This window comes from Protopterus annectens, chromosome 8.part1, assembly GCF_019279795.1.
Source record: "Protopterus annectens isolate FY-2018-M chromosome 8.part1, PAN1.0, whole genome shotgun sequence".
NCBI classification, from domain to species: domain Eukaryota; kingdom Metazoa; phylum Chordata; order Ceratodontiformes; family Protopteridae; genus Protopterus; species Protopterus annectens.
In genome coordinates this window covers 497,538,651-497,562,650 of record NC_056742.1, presented here as the reverse complement: position 1 = coordinate 497,562,650, position 24,000 = coordinate 497,538,651, and the positions used below count along the sequence as shown (strand labels likewise).

The window sequence follows — 24,000 nt, the reverse complement described above, 5'->3', positions numbered from 1 at the left end:
TTATACTATCCAATCTCATAATCCCTTATGAAAACCTCACAGTGCGCTCCTCTAACAACCTTCTAGCTAGTATAACCAAAACTAATAACTTGGCTGGAGATTCCCTGTTTTCTAACACAGTGGGAAAAGACTGGAACCTCCTTCCAAATGAACTAACAACACTTTCTTCTTTGCCTCTCTTTAAACAAAGAGTAAAAACATACTTTAAAACTCACTGGTTATGTCCATGTTGTAAACCTGACTAACCTTTCCCTCTACTATTACTTCTACACCCTACCAATTTTTTCACACATATTTCTTTAATTTCTATGATGAAGAACTGAACTGCTGACCACAATGAAGCAATTTCGTAGATTTATCCTGCGTATTGTTAGTACAACCTAGTACATAATAACACTATGTCACTTTTATTGTGTAATAGAATTCGTCTCACCATTCTTAATGATTTCTATACTAGTGTAAATATCTTTTTTGATCACTTTTTTTATCATTTTTACTGATTTTTGTATACTTATTTGAACTACTTTCATTTACGATGTTTCAACTATGTTTACCATCCTTGTTCCTGTATTTTAAGTAATGATCTAACTATTAATGCTGGAGCTTTTCTCCTCGGGCCTCTACTGAAAATGGAAATATATCCAGCTAGACTAGCCCGGTCAACAAATGTAAAATAAAATAAATAAATGTATATAACTGCACAGATAATTGAAACATTTAAACACTAATCAGCTAGTTCTCAGGCTGTAGCTACAAAAACGGTAGACTCTGTCTATCACTGCCTAGAAATGATAGGATATAAAAAAACAAATGAACTGGAAATGAATTCAATAATATAGGATAGTAGACAGTTCTTAGGTATCACCTTTCATCTAATGACTGAACTGAAAATGGGTGGTGCCACTACTGACCCTGGAAACTATTGTCCCATTAGCTTGACAAGTCTGATCTGTAAAGCCATGAAGCGTATTATTATGGATCTCATAAACAAGGATATAGGGAATCTCCAAGCATTTGACCCCACCCAGTTTGGATTCATCAAGGGAAGATATTGCCTGTTGAACCTGGTTGACTTTTTGACACTGTCACCAAGGCCCTGGGTGAGAGAAAGTCAGTACATACAGCTTACGTTGACTTGGCCAAGGTCATCGGCACACTCCCCTACTTGGGCATCATAGAAAAGCTAACACAACTTGGCATAAATTCCTATCTCATCAGGTAGGTTGCCAACTGGACTATCAACAGGACCCTCAAGGTCAAAATAGGCACCTCCCCTTCCGATAACAGACCTGTCACTGGTGGAAGTCCCCAAGGATCTGTCCTCAAATCCCTACTGTTTGGCATCTACTTCTCAGAGGCCCAGGCAAAGACAAAAGGCCTGTCGCTGATCAAGTTTGCAGACGACTGTAAGTTGGTTACTGTCATCGACTCTCCAAATGATGTTAACATACTGCAAGAGGGTCTCACAGCAACTAATGACTGGTGCCAAAGTCATGGCCTCAAGCGAAATCCAAAAAAATGTATCATCATACTATTCGGCAGAAACATGGCCCCTACTGATTACCACATCAATGGCAACCCCCCAAACACACAACCTGTGGTGAGAGGCCTGGGAACTCAGGTTAATAACAGTCTCACATTCAACCATCATGTAGTGGGAGTTGTCAGAAAATCCTTTTACTTGGTTCACCTCATACGTAAATGGATTGTATCCAGAAAAAAAAGAGGTTATTACCTCTCTATACTCATCCCTTATTAGACCAATAATTGAGTATAATGCCTCGTTTGGTATGTACCTCTGCACATCTGCACCAACTGGAAAGGCCACAGAAATACCTCACAAAGAGAATCCATGGTCTCCAACACCTGTCCTATGCGGACAGGCTCAAATCATTATCACTCTACTCAGTATCGTACAGATTGCTCAGAGGAGATCTGTGTCTCATCTACAAGGCAATATCCAACCCTGCCCTACTAGAGATGCTCCATATCTGTAAGTCTAACGTCTCATGCAGTCTCCAATCAAAAGACCTAAATCTAATATGCGACATCAACAAAACCTGCTGGAGAGACAGGTTTGTCTCCCAGAGGCTGCCTCATCTCTGGAATAGACTACCCATACACGTCAAACAGAGTACCTCGCTGACCCTCTTCCAGCACAGCCTTGATGAGTGTCTGGGAAACCACAAATTTGACCCAGGGGTTCCACCTGTGTCCCTCATTGACAGAGGTGGCAAGTGTTGGCTGAGGTTTTTTTTCGGGGATAGACTCTTGGCTAGGCTTGTAAGGGCTCCAGGGCCATTAGCCTAGTAACCTCCTATGGTCCTATGAACTGGAGTATTTAGGAAGAGGTTCATTTTATTTGAACATTGGAGGAGTCAACACTGAGATGTATCATACGTGGACAGCCTTCTTTAGTAGACTCATCCCTTTCTTCTATATCAGGTCAAACATTTTCTACCTTTTTTGTTTTAAATGAAAATCCAGTCCAAATAATAGATCTTCTTGAAAGCTACTGCTACATGGGGTAATACATTAAGTGTATTCATCCTAACATAAGGCTGTGTGTGTGTGTGTGTGTGTGTGTGTGTGTGTGTGTGTGTGTGTGTGTGTGTGTGTGTGTGTGTCTGTGCATGCCTGTGCGTGTGTGTGTGCGTCTGTGCATGTCTGTGCGTGTGTGTGCGTGTGTGTGTGTCTGTGCACGTGTGTGTGTCTGTGCATGTGTGTGTCTGTGCGTGTCTGTGCGTGTGTGTTTGTGCACGTGTGTGTGTCTGTGCGTGTGTCTGTGCATGTGTGTGCGTGCGCGCGCACGTGTGTGTGTGTCTGTGCATGTGTGCGCGCGTGTGTGTCTGTGTATGTGTGTGTGTGTCTGTGCGTGTGTCTGTGTGTCTGTGCGTGTGTGTGTGTGTGTGTGTGTGTGTGTGTGTGTGTGTGTGTGTGTGTGTGTGTGTGTGTGTCTGTGCATGTGTGTGTGTGTGTGTCTGTGCATGTGTGTGTCTGTGTGTGTGTGTGTGTGTGTGTGTGTGTGTGTGTGTGTGTGTGTGGCTGCAAATGTTTTTTAAACTCTATTGCCTTCTTGAATGAAAAGAAAACTGCAGTTTCTGTAAAGTACTTTTTACATTTTACATATACATTTTTCTGTGACTTTATAGTAAAACAATTACATGCTTTGACAGTTCTTCACATTTCACAACTTTGCTGCTTCTTTATTTTAAAAAAATGTAGGCTCTATTTAACTTTTAACATTGTTTTCCACCTTCACATCTTGCTAAGGAATTGTATGTTAAAACTATTCCCTTACTAACAAAGGTTAGTGTTAATCTGTTCTGCTTATGACACTGTTGTCTGGGAAGCCATTTTACTGCGGGCAGAATAGTTTTTAAAAACATCTTTTTATATGCAAATGTCATTGTATATGTTCAAGTGGACAGACTCGTACTTCTCTCAAGCCATGTGTAGTGCATGGTGGATCTTCGAAATAACCAATAATCTGCATGCAGGCATGACAGTGTGACAACACTGTTCAAAGTACCTCTGGGGTGGGGAGGAAGTGGGTCCCTTAATTTGTGCATTGCTTCAAGGATATGCATTATAGGCTCTGCATATTTCCACAACGGTTTACCTTCATATGTTTGAAAGCACATTCTTCGAATGTGCACATACGCGAACTGTTTAGGCGAATCTCATCATGCCGACTTCCCTAAACATCGAAATAATATAGAATTTCAACATTTCTGATTGCGCCACCATTGAAACAATTGCTACCATGGGTCAAAAAGGGGGCGAGATTTTGTAATTTGGCGCTTTGGTTTTTGAAATTTTGGAAATTCATGGTTTGCAGTTTACGGCAGCAGTTTCGAAGATGTGGCCATCAAAATATGAAGGTAAACCTTCCACAACCCCCATTTTCTGAGTGTAGTAATGGTCTTCTACTTCATGGGGGGGGCATACTCATGCACAGCTACAACATTCTTAGATGGCGCCGTTTCTTTTCAGTAAAATCCTTTTGGTTACTTAGTGCCTTTCACTCCAAAATGTTATACCTCACATGCCTCCCTCTTGATGTACCACTGCTCATGCTGCTTGCATTTGTACACATGACCAACCAATTTTTATAACACAATCACCATTTTGTTACAAACTTGTGACCACACTCTTCTGTATTTAGCTACTATTAGAATTAAGTGCGATGAAATAACACAGTGTCATATGACTTAAAACTAACCACTTCAACAAACTAGGAAAATAACAAAGAAGCCAAGCTGGCTGTTGACACACCACACTTTTTATTGTAAGCGCTTTCATTGAAGCAAATGCCCCAACTTCTTCAGACAGCTCAACAAAACTCCACATTCTCAATGTATATTGCAATCAATTAGTTAATTAAAACCAATTAAGACAATATGAATTTAAAAAAACACTTAAAAACCAAACATATGGAAATATAAAAAAAATTGTTTTAGCTATTATTTGTATCACAATGTAAAAACCCTTTTTTATCTAAAATGTAATGCTGATTGGTCACATATTATATATGAATGTACACATATTAAGACATTTTGGGAGGATATTGATGAATTCTTGCAAGCCATTTTTACTGATTCTTTCATTTTGTCAATGGCATTAATTTTTCTAAATGAAATTGAAACCACTATTATGAAAAAGAAGGAACTTTATCTTCTTTGAACTATAATGGCTGTCTAAACAAATGCATCACTAGGAAAGGGAACTCCTCTATCATCCCAACAATTGATCAATTTTCTCACTCTATTGAAAGAAGTAACACTGTTGGAAATTAAAGTCAGGGAAATGAGGATTTTTCCAAAGAAATGGATTAATAATCCTTGGGAGAAAGTTCTCTCCCTAATAGACACACTTAAAACGGTCACAATTTTATCTTCATAAGACTAGAGGAAACAAGAATAAAAGTTGTAATTTGTTAATTCTCGTACAATAATCTCTATAATTTGGCTGTGTATCTATGATTGTATTCCCTTTTGACTTTATCTGATTTGAGGCCATTTTATATTTGTAAATAGTTCATACAATTCATTCTTATTTGATCTGTTAAATTCACTATTTATTGTTGTAAAAAAGATTTTGAATAAAATTATTTGAACAATGTAAAAACCCTTAATTTATCAAACAATATGTCATGTCACTTTTCAGCTTTAAAAATAAAAACTGAAATTTATGTACTTATAATAAATATTAATAAATAACATAAAAACCTGGATACATCTTAAAAACTCAGTGATGTAAATCAAAGTAGGGAACGTATAGAAAAGACAGAAAAAATTGCAACCTTTTAAAATACCACCCTATAAATTAATTATGTAAAACTACATCAACTTATAGTTGTATATATGAAAGGAATCTAATTGAAGTCTATCAAAATTATTCATTATCACCCCTTTTCACCTAGAAAGTGCCTTAAGCTTTAAAATACATGTAATTGAGGCATATTCATTTAAGCCTGGTGGTATATAAGCAGAAGTATGACTTTGCCACATAAGTTCACATTCTTCCAATTTAAGCCCCCATGGGCCACCCCTCCTACTATATTCAACCTGTTGCAAAGCTGTAAAGAGGCACCTCTGTGTGGGATTATCCGGAATGTGTTTAGCTAAAGCATTTGTGTTTGATTTCCTATGTATATTATATGGTGTTCATAGATCCTCTGTTTGAGTGTCCTTTCTGTTTTGCCAATATAATACGATGCACAATGTTCACATAGTGCCACATAAACTACTCCTTTAGAGCCACAGTTACATTTTCCTCTAACTACATAGGTTCTATCTCTAATAATAAACTTATTGCCGGTTTTTATGAATTTACATTGCTGGCAGCATCCGCATTTTCTCATGTCATTAATTCCTTTGTATTCATCCCTTTGCCTCTCTAAGAGACTTTCAGGTTTGGCCCTCTCCTGTATGTAAAACGTGGACCTGTCTCTAATATTTTATTTAGATTGTTGTCCTCCAAAATTATATTATATATTGGAAGAATGTGGACTTATGTGGCAAATTTGTACGTTCCCTATTTTGATTTACAACACTGAGTTTTTAAGATGTATCCACATTTTTATGTTATTTATTAATATTTATTATAAGTACATAAATTTCAGTTTTTATTTTTAAAGCTGAAAAATAACATGACATATTGTGTGATAAATTAAGGGTTTTACATTGTGATACAAATAATAGCTAAAAAGATTTTTTTTATATTTCCATATGTTTGTTTTTTAAGTGTTGCTGTTTTAAATTCATATTGTCTTAAATGGTTTTAATTAACTAATTGATTGCAATATACATTGAGTATGTAGAGTTGTGTTGAGTTGTCTGAAGTTGTTGGGGCATTTGTTCAACAAAAGTGCTTACAATAAAAAGTGTGGCGTGTCAACAGCCAGCTTGCCTTCTTTGTTATAGTATCATATGACAGCATCAAAATGCATTAAATATAAAGCAGGAAAAATCACTTAAAATATTGTTTTGAATGTAATTATGCTTTTCCCAGCTAAATATCTTATGAATCACAGAACTTTAAAAATGGTCAAATTTAGGTAAACTACATATTCCAAGTAACCTCCTTTCAGCATTCCTTTAAGACAGGAAACATGAAATCTACATATTTTAAATGCCGCCCCCTTACAAGTACGTTGGTGTTGGAACAGTTTGTACTCCTTCAGCTTTCACATTTATAAAAGTTGCTGTCTGTGCTATAGCAACAGATTTCTATAATGACAGCATACACCTTAGCCAACAGTACTTCCAGGTAAATGAAATCCAGAGATGTAACAGCTGTTCCTCCAGAGTCTACCCCAAACCACATCAAAATGTACCCTAATTCCTCACATACAAACAACTGTATGCTATGTGGATAACAGACACAGGTTTCATTTCAGTTGCACTCTATAGTTCACTGGTTGTTTTCATGACTGCAAGCATTAGAGATTCTGCCAAAGTACAATAAAATTAAAGTGCCTCTTGGAGTCTTTTTATACCCATATTAATACCTCTCTGCAAGAAATCTTGGTAAAGTCAAAAATAATATGGGAACAAAGGCCCAAAATCAGATATATATTTTAAATATTGTAATTATAAACTTCTCAGTGAATCTGAAGCTTGGAATAACAGGAAGCCTATATCATCCAAACCAGGAAGTTGAAAGAGATACCGAGCAGCTAGTGACCAAAGAAAAAATCATTAGTTAGTATCCTAGTCCTGGTAAAATTCTTCCTCGTTCTTAAATGCTTCTACAGTGAAAGAAATATGAGAGTTTGTCATGCTGTATTAAAATCTTCTTCTTTATTAATTCAGGTAGGTGAGCACAATTGAGGAGTCAAGGTTGCAACTTTACCTAGCTGATGTCTATTACAGTAAGGGTGTTTGCAAAGTATCCCTAATAACAATCTAGAGCAGCGAGTAAACATGTCAAATGGCCAACAAAATCTGTGAAAATTTACAGGAAAATCTGGCAAGGCTAGAGTTTTCACTGTGTGATTCCTTAAAAGTCCTTGTATTACAGGCTCATGGGAATTATGCAAATGAACCATTTAAGGCCATCCTGTGCTTACGATTTCACATACAATAAACAAAATCAATACAAGCTTTCGGTATCAAGCAGGAATGCTCCAATAGTATAGCTTAAAAAATATATAGAGTATATAAAATATGTAAAAAGTATATGTAAGACCAGCTAATGTTGAGACCAAAAACTTTAGAAAAGAGACATAAAAAGCCATCATGTGTCTTGACACTGCACTTTCACCAATGGGGCTTCATTGGATCTACCTTTTGAAAAATGGAACAATTCCAGTATAGCAATACCAAACTGAGGCCTAACCAAATTGGGTCATAAATATAATGACTGTATGATGCTAGTATCAAGAAGACATTATGAAGATTATTAATCTGAACATAACAAAACATTATTAAAAAATGAGCTAAATTCTTAAGCTTTTCTTTCAGGGGTCAGTAGTAGGCTTGGCGGTTAATTCTTCTTAGGGTCAAAAGGATTTTTATGGAGATATGGGTGCTAAGTACAGAAGGCCGATTAGCCAATAGGGATATTTGCCATTCAAGTTCGTGCTTCTCAAGGATGTCATTGGTGGGACTTTGAAGTTCCTTTTTCTCAATCATATCCAGGATATGAAATCGGAACTTGTTGTGTCCTTTTCTAGGTTGTGCTTAGCAAGGTTGTTGTTAATGTTGTATTTTAGCTCATGCAGATGTTGTGCCATCCTAGTCTTAAGTTTAAGTGTCTTACTGATGTAAAATGCATTACAGTTGTTACAGCTTGCCCTATAAACACCACATTCACTCAGACAACAACGCCAGAAATTGCTGAGAAAAATCTTACCTGTGTTTAGACAAGTAAATCTGTCTGTGTTGCTTAGGAGTTTGCAGTATCCACATTTAGGGTTGTGGCATGGTAGGTGCCTGGTTTATTCCTGGGGAGGGGATCATTGAGTTTACAAGTGGATTCAATGTATGTTCTCCGGTTCTTGTTTCTATGGATACTGAATTTAGGTTTGATGGTAGTATATTACCAATAGTAGGATTGCTTCTGATTATGGCCCAGTTATCCTTAATGTTGCGTCTTTCGGCTTTTCCCAGTTAGGGGTGGCCACAGCGGAACTCCGGTCCACTAATGATTGGCAGTAGATTTTTACTTGCTGGGTTGCCGGCCCTGATGCACAACCTTCAATGAAGGTACGCCCATTGATGCATGTCTCCTCACAGAAGACGCTCTAGCTGAGAATCGAATAGGAGGGACAACATCTTACTGTGAGGCAACAACGCTACTGCAGCACCACCACCTCAGTGCCCAGTTATCCTTAATGATGTTTCTAATTGTCTGGAGATCTGTAGAAAAAGTGTTGTTTCATCGTGGTTGTAGTTTCCCTGTTTTTTTCCTTCTTGAGCTGCCTGTGTCTAGCTAATCAGGGTTTCTGCATTTATTCTCAATGATGGGGTCAAAGATTTCTTTGATGAAGTTGCTTCGGTATCCTCTCTCTAGGAAGTCTCTTTTGATTTTAATAATGTTTTTCATGAAGTTCCTGAGTTCTTTAGAAACCCTGGCTATTCTGAGCACTTGAGACTTCAGGACATTTTTCTTAGTGAGTAGGGGTTGCATGCTGCTGCTGTGAAGTAGCAGGTTTCTACTTGTGGGCTTTTGGTATATGTTGTTGGATATTAGGTTGGTGTCCCCTGCTTTTGTAATGGTCAAATCCAATAAACTGGCCCTTTCTCTACTAAAGTCATTGATGAACTTCAAAAATTCCATGGTGGAACCGATGTAGTTGAAAAAGTGAGCTAGCTGCTTTTCTGATCCTGTCCATACTATGAAGCTGTCATCAATGAATCTGTAATAACATGACATATCTTTGCAGTAGTGGGAGTTGTGTATATATTCCTTCTCCCATTTTCCCACCACAGTATTCGCCAGGCTGGGTGCCGTTGCTGCCCCCATAGCTATCCCTTTCTTCTGCTGATAGTAGTGGCCATTGAACTGGAAGAAGTTGCAGAGTAGTATTCTGAGGAGTCTGTTTACTAGTTCTCCCTCATGTCTGCTATCAGGTCTTGATGAAAGGAGTGCCTCTGTAACATCCTCTATACAGTTATCATGGGGCAGTACTGTATAAAGTGCCTAGACATCAAAAGTCACCAAAATTGCCTCCTTGTTGACTCTTAGAGCCTTAAGTTTCCTTAGCAAGTCACTTGTGTCAAGGATGAATGATGGATTGTCTTCAGCTAAAGGTTTAATTTGAATGTCCAGGTATTTTGAAATTGCTTCTGTGATGCTCCCCCAGCTGGCTATTACTGGGCTGTAGGGGGGATCCCTGATGTCTTTATGCGGTTTATGGATCCTGAAGAATTTGGGCAGTTTTGGGTTCTCAGTGGTGAGAAAGTCCAGTAGTTTGTCACTGATTAAACTTTCCTCACATAGGTAGAGTAGCTTGTTGTTGACTGTGTTGTAAATGTCTTTAATATTTTCGAGGGTAACCTTTTCATAGTATACACTGTTATTCAACATGTTGAAAATCTTTTCATTGTATGTAGCTGTGTCTCTCACTAGAATTCCGCCTCCCTTATCTGCTTTCATTATTTTTCTTGAATGGTCTAGGCAAAGATTCTTCAGGGTTTTGAATTTGTGTGGGCTGAGGATGAAATATTTCCTCCTTTGTGGTTTATTCAATGCCTTCCTTATATTGGCTTCACATTTATTTTTGAAAGCCGTGACTATGGGGTGTTGGGGTGGTGTAAAAGTTGCTCAGCTTTACCCATTTTTTTCTCTTTTTGTTGTTTGTCTTTTTGTTAAAGAAAACCTTGAGGTTTAATTTGCAGCTGTATAATTTTAAGTCAGTAAATGTTTGTACTACATTGCCTCTTTGGTGGGGTCCTCTCTCCAGTAGTCTTCTTTCTGTGGTGGTCAGTGTTTTTTCTGAATGGTTCCAGACTTTGACAGTGGATGATTGCTGTTTGTTCTTCTGTTTGGCAGGTTTTGGGGGGATACAAAGGTGCTTTAGACCCTCTTGCCATGTCCTGTCTCTGTCTGGATTGGAGAGCTGCTTAGCCTTGCATGGTGAGTTTCCTTTGTATGTAGATTCCTTGGTGTGTATCTTCTTTTTCGGTTCATAGTTGCTTGTGGCTGGGGTTGTGGAAGTGGTCAGGGGATCCAGTCTTGGGGATCTCCTTCCATGCCAAAAGTCCTGTTCATGGGGTTCAATGGGTGTGGCGATATTGGGGGTTGGTAGTTCTGCTTGTGTATTCATTGGTGGGTTGGTTTCCTTGTGTCCGTTGGTTGTCACTCTGTGGTTGTGGAATTGTTTGTGTCTCTGTCTAGCTTTTGTTGCTTCTTTACTTTGAGAGTTTGGTCCATTCTGGATATTTTTTCCAATGTTTGTAGTAATCTCTGTTCATGGTCGGGTATGTCCTTGATTTAATCTTCAAGTTTGATAATCACATCTTTTATCTTTTCTTGTTGTGTGGCATTGTGTTCAAGTAGGATCTGGATCAGTTTGGTTTCAGCCTCTTTGACAGTACTGTTCCAGTTGTCCATCATGGTGTTGTTCTTGTATCTGCATAGAAGATGTTTCTGTAGTCTGAGGCCCTTGGGGGGTCAGGATTTTCTGGAGGCATTCATCAAGGTATGCGTTTTCCCATTGAAGGAATCTCAGTTCCATGAGGTCATGCTCAAATTCTATGAGGGTGGTCTCAACCCTATTGTAATCCCTGGTGAGCTGGCCATTGGTTGTTGCGAGGTTAAGGGCTGGTTGAGCCACTAATTCCTTAATCTTCTCCATAACTGTGCTCCTGGAAGTTTTGGTTTTAAGCTGGCTTGTGGGTATCCTGTGAATAAACTGTGCTGAGAAGACCTTTCCCTGCTACTAATGAAACTTAAACCAAAATTCACTTGGTGGACACTGGAATAGTGTCCTTGCATATACCCTAATCTCTTGCTTGCTAAGATATCCACATCGGTGGATCAACAAAATCTCAGTGAATCTGAAGCTTGGAATGATAGGAAGCCTATCTCATCCAAACCAGCAAGTTGAAAGAGGTACCAAGCAGCTAGTAACCAAAGAAAAAATAATCAGTTAGTATCCCAGTCCTGATCCGCGGTGGTGCAGTGGTAGCATTGTTGCCTCACAGCAAGAGGTTCTCCTGTTCAATTCTCAGCTGGAGTGCCTTCTGTGTGGAGTCTGCATGTCCTCCCCACGGTTGAGTGGCCTCCGAAAGACATGCGTGAATGGGCGTGCCTTTGCTGAAGGCTGGGCATCGGGCTGGCAACTCGGCACCATAAAAATCAACTGCCAATCATTAGCGGACTGGAGTTCCGCTGTAGCGACCCCTAACCGAGAAAAGCCAAAAAGACAAACAAAGTATCCCAGTCCTGGTAAAATTCTTCTTCATTCTTAAATGCTTCTATGGTGAAAGAAATGCGTGAGTCGTCATTCTGTGTTAAAGTTTTTAACATGTTTACTCGCTGTTCTAGATTGTTATTAGGGATACTTTGCAAACACCCTTATTGTAATAGACATCAGCTAGGTAAATTTACAACCTTGATTCCTCAATGTAAGAGAAATGAGTTCACCTACCTGAATTAATAAGGAGGAAGATTTTAATACAGAATGACGACTCTCGTTTTTCTCTCACTGTAGAAGCATTTAAGAACGAGGAAGAATTTTACCAGAACTGGGATACTAACTAATGATTTTTTCTTTGGTTACTAGCTGCTTGGTACCTCTTTCAACATGCTGGTTTGGATGATATAGGCTTCCCATCATTCCAAGCTTCAGATTCACTAAGATTTTGTTGATCCACCGATGTGGATATCTTAGCAAGTAAGAGATTAGGGTATATGCAAGGCCACTATTTCAGTGTCCACCTAGTGAATTTTGGTTTAAGTAATTATAAACTTAGAAAGTTGCTAGAATAACAGGATTTACATTAGCATACATTTTCTGAAAGATATGAAATCTGAAACTCAAATGAATGTCATTATTTAGTGATTTCAGTGCTGAATGATTTGCCAGAAAGACACAAATTATGTGAAAAACAGACCAAACACAGTTGAGACATATGCCCATATTCCATTGTTTCTCTTCTCATGGTGAAACAATTCTTTAAATTCAGAGGAAGCTGCTGTTGTCCAGAGTAAAACTTAGTACCACTGCAACTTATAAACAGCCTCCAAACTTAATGCAGAGCAGATGTACATTGCTGACCTCATATGCAGATTTTTCGAAAGTGAATTGTGAGATCCCAGCATGAGCAAATAAGAAGAAACACTGACACAACACTGCTGCAGTTATAGTTTTGTGCTGCCATCTTGTGGACAGGAGCTAAAACAACTCTTCAGCTCATCCTGCAGGTTTAGTAGGCAGGACAAAGGTTGCCACCACAAATTAAGATACAATACAAATAAATTAAAGCACATATAGTAAGGTTTTTACAGAATATACAAGATAGCTATATTGAAACTGCTGGTCTAGCATGAGTGTAGACAAGCAGATTGCAAGTTGGTATCATAATAGTGAAATCATATATGGCAGTTTACTGTAACCTGTGCTGTACTAACTGGTATTGAAATGCTGTGATAAGCCATTTGTTTCTGCTTGGAACTAGGATGTCTGGAAGAGCTCATTGGTCTGCCTGGAGGGGTCTGAAGGAACTGCAGGTGGTCATTACTCTGTTATCCATCACATTGGAAGAAGTGATATTTATTTACATTGTTTAGGAGATGATTTGAGTTTATTCTTTCAAAGCTTGCGATCATTACTTTTTTTGTTGGGTGGCTGTTTGTTACAGTGCATGACTGATTTCTCAGAGTATGTTTTCTGAGGTGGGCAGTTGGAATGGTGGCCTGGCTAAATGTAGGGTGGTGTCTAGGAAGGTATGTTGTTTGTCTGTCTGAACGTATGTATGTCAAACAGGATGGACAGAGCTCATTGTAACTTATAAGCAAAGTGACATTCTAGCAAGATGTGGCAGAAATTTACATCTGGAAATAGTCATGCTGTGATGCCACTGGGGATGTCTAGATTTACAAATTGGAGTATTTTGTTTCCTGCGATTTGAATCAACGTAGAATTATAAGTTAATCCCACTGCAGTGAGTGACAACCTATACTCTATCCCATACCTCTCAACCACTTAGAGCAAGAAATATGGACAAAGCCATAAATAATGGGGGGACAAAGTCCAAAAACAGGGACAATTTTAAATATTGCTCTTACAAATGTAGAAAGTTGATAGAATAACAGGTTTTGCAGTAGCATGAATTTTCTGAAGGGTTTGAAGTCTGAAGCTCAAGTGACTGTCGAAGTTTTCTGACTTCAGTCCTCACTAATTTGCCAAAGATCCACCAGAAAAAAAAAACAGAATTCTATGAGGAACAAACTGAAAATTTGAGGCATAAATCTGGACATTCTGTGAAAATCTGGACAGTTGAGAGGTATGGTCTAGCCTGGATAGTACTGTTGGTGGCAATAAAATACCTACACCCTGGGTTATTAAGTCTGAACTTCAGTGTGTCATACTTGGCTGAGGAATTACTTATTAAACTATTAGTTCTGTGTACTATGTGAATGTATGGCTGTGGTCTAGCAGCTGTCCATGGTAGCTTTGTGAGGTAGCTACAAGCAAAGGGGACCCTAAGGGTATTGTTTTTCTGAAGACGTCTAGATATACAGAAGGCCATGACATTTGCCTTTCAGGTATTGATGTTTAGTTTGCTTGTGGTTAGCCAACTCCATATCAATTCAAAGTCTTGTTGTCATTCTTTGATGATGGAGGTGCTACTGTTACCTGATTTAGGGACTGCAACATTGTCTGCATACAGTAAGCATTGTGGCTGCGGGATGTCCTACAGTAAGGCATTACTGAACTCAGAAAGCTAAATCGACATAAGTACCGATTCTTCAGGGACTCCTGAGTATGTTTTGCCAGAGTAAGAATATATATTGGTCCCAGAGATTCTGAAAGTTCTTTCTGAAATATCATTTGTAAATTATTAATTTACCTCAGTGGAGAATCCAGTGAATTTTAATTTATTACATAAAACATCAGGATAAACCATACCTCTCAACTGTCCAGATTTTTGCAGAATGTCCAGATTTTTTGCCTTATATGTTTCGTCTATTCCTCATAAAATTTGTGTTTTTCTAGCAAATCACTGGGATGATCTGAGGATCGAAATCAGTAAATAATGACATGCATTTAAGTTTCACACTTTAAATCTTACAGAAAATGCATGTTAACACAAAACCTGTTATTCTAGCAACTTTCTAAGTTTGTAAGAGCAATATTTAAAATCTGTCCCTAGTTTTGTGCGTTTGCCCCCATTATATCAGGCTTTGCCCAGATTTCTTGCACTAAGAGGTTGAGAAGTATGTGAAAAACTGTTTCAAAAACTTGTTTCATGTCCATTAGTAAAGCCTTGAGCCATATTGCTGCGTATTACACTGCTAAGGGAAAAATACTGTAGTTGCTGTATTGCATGTGGGCCTAAAGACATGCTGCCTGTATACACAAACTTCATATTTGGATATGTAGCCCATTATCTGGTCATGTATTCAGTTTTACAGCATTTTGGCAAATGGATATAAATTGGCTACAAGGTGGTATTCTGGGACAGTGGTTGATGAAGGGACCTTGGCTACTGGCATGATTAGAGCATGCTTGAAGTTATATGAAATGGAATTTGTGATTTGAGACAGGCTGACAATAAATGTACATTTTCTGCCTAGGTTTAGTATCTTTAGATAAAATGGAACATGGGCTTGCAGCTGCATTTTAATTATTAACTTGAAGTGGAAGGGTGGAGTCTGTAAATATTTGTGGAGAGGCACAGAAGGAGTAGAACTGAACTGGGGTGTGAAACCTGTGAGAGAATAGGACATATTATAAAAAACTGCCTTGAAGAATATCAGCCTTAAGTTTATCACTACTGGGCTTATTTGAGCATATTGTATTGATTCCTAGATCCTTAACTGTGTTCCAAAAATATGTGGGCTGACCTAGGTATTTCATCTGCATTTTCCTGGGGTAAATTGCTTTATGGTTACTAATGCTGAATTGAACTTCTTTGTGCAACATGAGGTATAAGTCATGATTGTTTTGATTAAGTTGGCCAGCAACCCAAGATTTCCAGATTTGGTCCCTAAGCTTTATGTGACATTTTAAATATGTTAACCACATGGTTGGTGTTCCTCTGACTCTTGTTTCTTTGGGTGGGAATAGTCTGTGTTGGATGGTTATAGTGAGTTGTAGAATGTAGATAGTGCAGAAGTTAAGTCTGTACATTGGTTTAATATGCACCAGTTAATTTGCAATTGCTTTACGGTAAGGATATTTTCTGCTGTGTCAGTAATTATATGTCTCACTGTCCTAATTTTACAGGTGCTTTAGCCATTTTGAGAGTGCAGGAAGTACAGATCAGGCAGTGGTCACTGGGGGAAGTGGGTAGAGTACGCAATGAGCAAATTTTGTTGGGTATGTTAGTGAGTATGATGTTGACTGTTGAAGACTTGCCTGTATGTGGGGTTGATATTATTCCCAAGGACACCATTTGTGTGTGTGTGTGTGTGTGTGTGTGTGTGTGTGTGTGTGTGTGTGTGTGTGTGTGTGTGTGTGTGTGTGTGTGCGCATGCTGGTATGTGTCTGTGTGTGTGTGTGCATGTGTGTACGCATGTGTGTGTGTGTGTGTGTGTGTGTGTGTGTGTGTGTGTGTGTGCACGTGCGCGCTCTTTTATTGCTTACTTTGGATTTATTTCACACCACACAGTTAATTCTTTGGGCTTTTTTGTTTGCTTTTTTGTTGCCTACTTGATTCAGTCCAGTGGAGCACATGGCCGAAGGTTACACTGAGAATTTATAGCTTGAATGCAACTCACAGAGACAGATAATGAGTTCAACTAATGAAAGGTTACTTTTGTTTGTGTTTGTTTGTTTCTTTCGGCTTTTCCCGATTAGGGGTTGCCACAGCGGAACACCGGTTCGCTAATGATTGGTAGTTGATTTTTACGTGCCGAGTTACCAGCCCTGACGCACAACCTTCAACAAAGGTACGCCCATTCACGCATGTCTCCACGCAGAAGATGCTCTAGCTGAGAATCGAACCGGACAGCGTCTTACTGTGAGGCAACAACGCTACCACAGCACCACCACCGCGAACTGAAGTTCCTAAAAATGGATAGTAACTCACTCTTATTGGGAGATATGTAGGCAGGAGATATCAACAGTGATGGTGCTGGAGGTGAGCGGAAGCACTTTTATGAGAAGCTGAGACATTCAGAGAATGATTTTTTTCAGTTCAAAACATATACAGCTACAGACACTACATTTTGAAGCCTGCCTAGAATTGAAACGTATTCCTAGAAGATTGTGGGTGCTGAATTTGCCTATTTATGGCACCCGATACCCAGATTTACTAGAACAATGGCAACAAATTAATCTTGATACGAGTGTCAGTTATTTGAGACTGTAATTAAGTACTTTGAACCTAGAGAATGTGAAGTCAGTACTTCTACTGAGAAACAACAGTTACATCTCTATGAACTGCTGCCAGCAGAAGTTGGTCTAGCACTTTGTGAAGTTATTGGTAGTGTTAGCACCTATGAATGCAAGTTAATGAGTAATAAAAGAAAGAAATTGGCCAGAGATTTAGGTGATTTCAGAAATAATAAAGTGTTCTCATGGCCACGTACCCCTGGTGCAAGACAAAAAACACAGCCTGGTGATAAACAGCACCAACAATCCATTGAATCTCATATAACTAATGTTAAAGGTGAGACTGGTGATGTATGTAGTCCAGCAGCACTTCATTTAACAACCAGCAGCACTTCCATTTATGCTACACCTCCCACTAATGTGGATGGAACTTTGGGCATTAGACGTGGTTTTGTGGCCTCTGGCTCTGAGACAATAGAGAATTTGCAAATGCCTGTTGTCAGGTGAAAAATCAATATGACTTCAGCAGAGCCGTTTTTTCTCAACCCCTACCGAAAAAGACAACGGGTATGAGAACCAAAGGTCGGTCCAGGAGCAGAGCTCAAGGGAAGTGGAAACATCAGAATGAAGGAATTGACAATATGTCCATAGCGAGAATGTGGACAGTACAAAGTGGCCACTAGTGTGGAATATTTCCAACAAGATCCCTTCTGATATTGAATGTTCTGTACTTAATAGAGGATTGAATTTTATTCCGGCCAATGGAGCCAACCATGCAGATACAGTTATTGACTTACGGCTTTTTGCCAGACAACTTATGTTGAAATTGATATACAAAAGTGAAGGTAGTGACTTTAATACTATGAGTTTTAAACATCCTAGCACTTTTATACCTACAAACCACCCAATTTTAGATATGTTTTTGAAGTTGTGTGAAAAAGATTTCTCAGAATTTCTTGATAATAACAAAAGGTATGGTTTTAATAATTTAACATTTGCAGAGTGTCAGGCACTGAATTAGTTGATGAATGATGATTCAATAGCGATTAGGCCATCAGATAAAGGTGGTTTAATTGCTGTTATGAATTTTGACTATTATTTTAAAATGATGACAGATATGTTGAATGATGCTAGTACATATTTTAACATTTGTCAAACTGATGTTGAAAGCATGATATCCAATTTTAGGGCCTCATTTTACAATACTTGGATTGAGGGGCCAATAACTGAAGATTTGTGTAAGTATTTTGTTATAGAAGCATCATTGGTCCCGTGTTTTCAAGGATTACCCAAGATTCTTAAGAATCTGGTGATTCCCCCTTTTAGACCCATTTCTGCAGGGGAAGGGTGGTTTACTGAGCCACTCTTTATTTATGTTGAAGAGTTGCTATGTCCCATATTGGCTGGGTATGATTATCTACTGAAGGACACAGAACATTTTTGAATGATTTATGTATGTCTAGCAAAAGAGGTTTATATGTTGAGGGGTGTATGTTAGTGACCTTAGATGTCACATCACTTTTCTTTTTACAGAAATTCTAAATGAACAAGGAATCATGATGATAAAGAACTTTTTATCACACTGTAGTAGTTATGATTGTGCATGGATTGAGTTGGTTAGTTATTTACTTGAGATGATTCTAGAATATAATGTTTTTGTTTTTGATGAACAATTTTTTCATCAGTGTTCTGGTGTAGCTATGGGTACTCTGTGTGCCAATAGCAATGCCAATCCAGTTCTGGCATGGTGGAAGACGCAATTTGTTATGAAATCTTAATGGTGGAGTACATGTATTCTGTTCTTTAGAAGGTTTGTGGATGATCTCTTTTTGATATGGTGTGGTATTGAGCAGGGCTTGCATGAATTCCTGGAAAACCTCCGTAGTACACCCTCATTCTTGGAGTTTACTATGAAGTCATCTCTGTATGGGATTGACTTTCTTGATGTAAAGGTGCTTAAGACTCAGGACAATAACCTTTCAACTAGTTTGTTTAGAAAGGAATGTTATTGTCCTGCTTATGTACATCGGAATTGTATGCACCCCCTCATATATATTTCAAAATGTTATTAAGGGGCAAGCCATGAGGGCATCATGACTCCATACTGATGAAATTGACTTTGAGAATAGTGTGTGTGTTTTATGCAGTAATTCATGAAGGGGGGGTAGAATGTTGAAGAAATAGAAAAGAGTATTTAAGGAAAGCACTACACTAAGGAATGACAGGCTGAGCCTCCCTTTGCTATACCAGTGAAAGATAATGTTAGGGGTACTAGGGTCAGCAGTACAGTGAGAGTCCCCCCCTCACTTTCAGTAGTGATACAAATACACTTAGGAACATCATTTTTATAAATTGGCATATTTTCTTTATGGATTCCTCTACATCTGAGATGGTTGGGGGGGGGGCACCCTACGTTCCATTACAAGAATAAGAAGAATTTGAAAGGGCTACTTTGTTACCCCAAAACACACAGACATAGATATTTTAGTTTAGGTACCCATAGATGCAGAAAGTGTAATTTTTGTGATTTTTTTTTTAACTATTGATGAAACATTTTTTCATCCTGATAAGGGGCGGGAGTTTCATTTTTCTGATTCAGCTGATTGTGATACCATCAATGTAGTATGCCTCACTTTTGTGAGGTATGCTCTTCAGTCTGTGCTGGTAAAAGAAACATCAAGTTTATAGAAAATGTCAGAGACCATCTTTATTGTATACATAAAGGGAACATGGCTAATGCCCTAGCAAAGCATGTTAACACATTTGGAGCTAACCACATTTTTAACTTTATAGCTATAGATGTGGTTGGGACTGACATTAACATGGGGATGTAGAAAATGAGACTGACTTTTGGAAGATCAGATAGATAATCTTACTGTATTCCCATAAGGGTCATAAATTAAATGAACATACTCCTCTACACCTGGCTTTAAAATCTAGGGGGTTGAAGAAGAAGTAATGTCTGCATATTTATATGATGTTTTAATATTTTTGATTTTTTTTTCTTTTATACATGCTTTATAAGTATTTTTTGTTTCATGTTTTATAGACATCAGCTACCTGTATCTTTAAATATGTGATTTCTAAGACTGGCTAGTTGTTTAACAGATAATGATGTAATTTTCTTTAAACGTGGAAGTTGCATGTTCTCACTTTTGGTCTGAAGAAACAATTTCATATAGTGAAAGCACTTACCAGTTTTAGTATTAAAAGCTTATTTTTACATGGTGGTTGTTTTATTCAGTTATGTTTCTGTGTGTGTGCTCTTTTATTGCCTACAGAGAATAAATAAATGAACATTACTGTGGCTACTGTTTGTGTGAAACAAATTTTAAATGCCCTTATTGTTGCCATTATTTCTTACTACATTCAGACATTTGGGGTGTCCACAGTCAGTGAAGTCTCAGCTAATCAGAAAACATGCCTCCTAAGAGATTATGTTTGGGTTGGCTAACCCACACTCAGACACATAGGGTGTGCACAATCAATGAACTCTCTTTTTTCAGCTAATCAGAAACCATGCATCTTAACAGATTATGCTTTGGGTGGCCATCCCTTTTGTCGCGACCTTGCTATAGTTATTACTCCAGCATCCAACACCTGCGTAGTCACATATTTCTAGAACTACAGAGTTGTTGCAAAAAAGCAATAATTATGCATTAAACACTGGAAAAAAACAGGAAGTACCGTTTTAAGTTCTTCATTTGCTTATCCACATTGCATTACGCACTCTGAAGTATAATTATTCGAGCAAACATTTGCAAACTTCTGAACTCCTCAGAGTGAGTTGTGGTTTCATTTCATTTCATAGTCTTTATTCAATACAGAGGATTATGACTGAATTATTATATGTTTGAGACACAAATGCCAAGAAAGTCATCATTATAGCAATACTTTAGAGGTAAATTGAGACATCTAAGTGTGCAGCACTTAGTAAAAGGTTGTGACCCAAGCAGAATTCTTTACAGTGCATTGAGTTGTATTTACTCCTGGTACAATCAATTACAGAAAAATGTAGGTGTGCAGTGTGTTTTATTAGATTTCAAAGCCTCTGAAAACCAATAAAACACCTAATGCTGTCAAACTGACAGCAGGTGACAACAAAGGGTCTCTTTGAAAACCAGATGATTTTAAAACCTGTTAACCTCTTCATTCTACCACACCTTTTGTTTCTAAGTCTGACAGAGTGAACTAACAGATTTTAAAATCTTTTACCTTCTGTTTCTGTTCTTGGCTGGTCGTCAATGTGTGCCTTTAGTACTTAGTGCGAGCCCCAATCTTAACAACGCTACAGCAGTAGTTACCTTTTGTGAATTCATGCTTTACACAAGGCTATAACTGGCAGCTAGGAATTAGGTGAAACATTTACATTATATAAACTAATTTGGGATAACTCATATATCAGTCAACCATTTTGTTAAAGTAGGACCTATACATTTTTAAACTTCCATTTCCTACTGGCCAGTGAAATCGACATCACTTGATCCCTTTTGCATTCTTATTAAGAATAATACAGCACAGTTCCTTACTTACTTTATCACCTGGTTTTGTGCTTTATCTGGATCTTTAGCTGGATAAGAAGTGATCATTTGTCCCACTGGCAGGTCCTCTGAGATTTCTACAACAATTTCTACAGGACTAAAAATCGGTGCTTCGTTCTGATCCTGAACATATACGGCGACAGTTGTAGTTGAAGTTTGAACGTTAGAAACTGAGAACGGTACCAAATTCTCAACAGTTACTAGGAGAACATGCTCATTTGCAGTTTCAAAGTCTAATTCCTATATTTTTTTAAAGCAGAGTTGTTGACAAAGCAAAGAAAGAGAGAGAAAGAAAAGAGAAATAATCAGTAACATTAATGGTTTATCATTAAACATACATTTCTAATGAACAGTGATGACATTCCTTAATAGAACAGGGAATTCCCCACTTCTGCCTCCAGACTTGTGAGAATTTATCATGATGCAACATCCAGAAGCCCACTGAAAGAAGCAAAGGTCCACAACTCGAGAAACTATTAAGGCCCAAGCTAACAACTTCAGCACTCTTAGACACAAAAAATACAAATTCTGTTAGTAATGAAAACATGCAAATTAATTTTATGAAATACACCATGCACACACAATTAAGTACTAGGTTAGCTGCCCTTGCGGGCCATTTTTAAGCCTCGCTAGTTTCCCTCAAAGGTGAGAATCAAATGATGTACTTTGTGTGTGAGGTAAACACCTTAACCATTATACCATTCCCCAAGCCCTAACAAACTGAAATGTCACTTAGTTTGTTATAAATGTAGTGATGTGACGTATTTTAAACCATTGCTCTCTTCCTTCCCTCTGTAAACGTGACTATTGCTCTTTAAAGGACTGGTATCATTACATTGTTCAGAGTTTGAATAAGTTAATCATGTGGCTTGGCTTCCTGTGCAGAATTGCTCAGTCTGTAAGTAAAGCTACAACAGCTAGCTGTACATTATTTATCTGTTTCATTTCTTAAAATTCATCCCAAAGGATGCAGGCTCACAGAAATTAGTCTAGATGACTTACTGTATTTATGAGACATGCAGCTACAGCATTCAGGAAATTTGTCCAAGATACAGAAACTTGGACTTAACAAATTCAATTTATTCTGGACAGTGGGGCAAATATCCAAAAAGCCTGAGAAGGTAGGATGTGCCACATTTCCATATCACAGGGGAATAAACACAAAATGCACAATCCATTTGTGCTTTGAGAAGATGAGTCATTGAGTATATCAGTGATGCTATAGACATTTTAGAGTTACAGTAAAATGAATATGTTTGACAAATATCTTCAAATTGTTCTTCATGAGGATACAATGTTTCACAGAATGCAGTGATGAAAATGTTATTGAATTAAAAAAAAAAGAATAATCCAAAAAACAATGCAAGTATAGTACAAAACACAGAACCAACAATATCCTGTGCTGGTGGTAACCTCAGACTTGGCAGCTGAAGAAATACAGTGAATCCAATGTAGCACACACAAAGAAAAAAAACATTTATTTGTACATAATTAAGCATTTTTATCCTACAGTGACCAAGGGCTTCATCAGAAGTATTGAGCCAAAGACTTACAGTGTGGTGAGCTCTACCTGATCCGCTAGTACAACCTGGAACTGCATGTGATATTAGAAATGATTACTGAGAGGTGACTTATTAAGAAAATTAATTTAATGTTAATTAGCCCAACATATAAGTGTAGCATAAGTGAAATGACTTCACCCTGGTTAAATGAGCTAACAGTGGAGTCAGAAATATGTAAAGACACGTCAGAACAAAAATAAGAAAAATGGGAAAATAAAGTGAAATAAGCTGAGAAAATCATGAGAGCCATGAACAGCACGAACGATAATCATTTCTGCATATTGTGTGGTTATAACATTCCTGGCTGTTTGATAATAGTACCAAATATGTCCAGGTGGAACCTCTACATAAGCTATTTAACCTGAATTTGACAACATGCTCAGTCCTAGAAGTACGGTGTGCAGGTGTACAGCACAGTTGATGTCATGTCATAAAGGTGGCCCTACTACTGACCTCTGTAACTAAAGGCCCTTCAGCATTACAAATTTCATCAGCTTAGATCCACAGTGATTTGATTTTATAAAAAGCATTTTTTTGACCTAGTGAACTTGGCAAAATTCTTTGAGAAGGCAATACAAGCTATTAACAGCAGTCTACCATACACATTACCTTCATCTGGCCAAGACATTTGACACCATCCCCCATGCTAGAATAATTAATAAACTAAATGCACTACAAACAGATTCCTAGGTGGTAAGATGGATAGCAATTTGACCAAACTACAGAGTCCTCATAGTGCAGGTGGCAGAGGCAATATCACAGAACATGAAGGTGACCACTGGTGTACCACAGGCCCAATACTGGGACTGCTTTTGTTCAGTATTTACTTCTCTAACCTACAGACTATTAGCAAAGACCTACAGCTAGCCAAGTTATTAAATGACTGCAAACTGTGAATCATTGTTAAATCCCCCTCTGATACAGAATTCCTCCAGCAAGA

The 24,000-nt window shown here is 38.1% G+C and overlaps 1 protein-coding gene across 1 annotated transcript in view; it reads right to left on the bottom strand.

Annotated features, from left to right (window-relative positions):
- The window catches only part of LOC122810419 (B-cadherin-like), a 766,834-nt gene that overhangs the window by 253,894 nt on the left and 488,940 nt on the right, over positions 1–24,000 (bottom strand). The window contains exon 10 of the mRNA XM_044082031.1: positions 21,491–21,738. Within this exon, the coding sequence (XP_043937966.1) occupies positions 21,491–21,738 (248 nt within the window). The remainder of the gene's footprint in view (positions 1–21,490; positions 21,739–24,000) is intronic.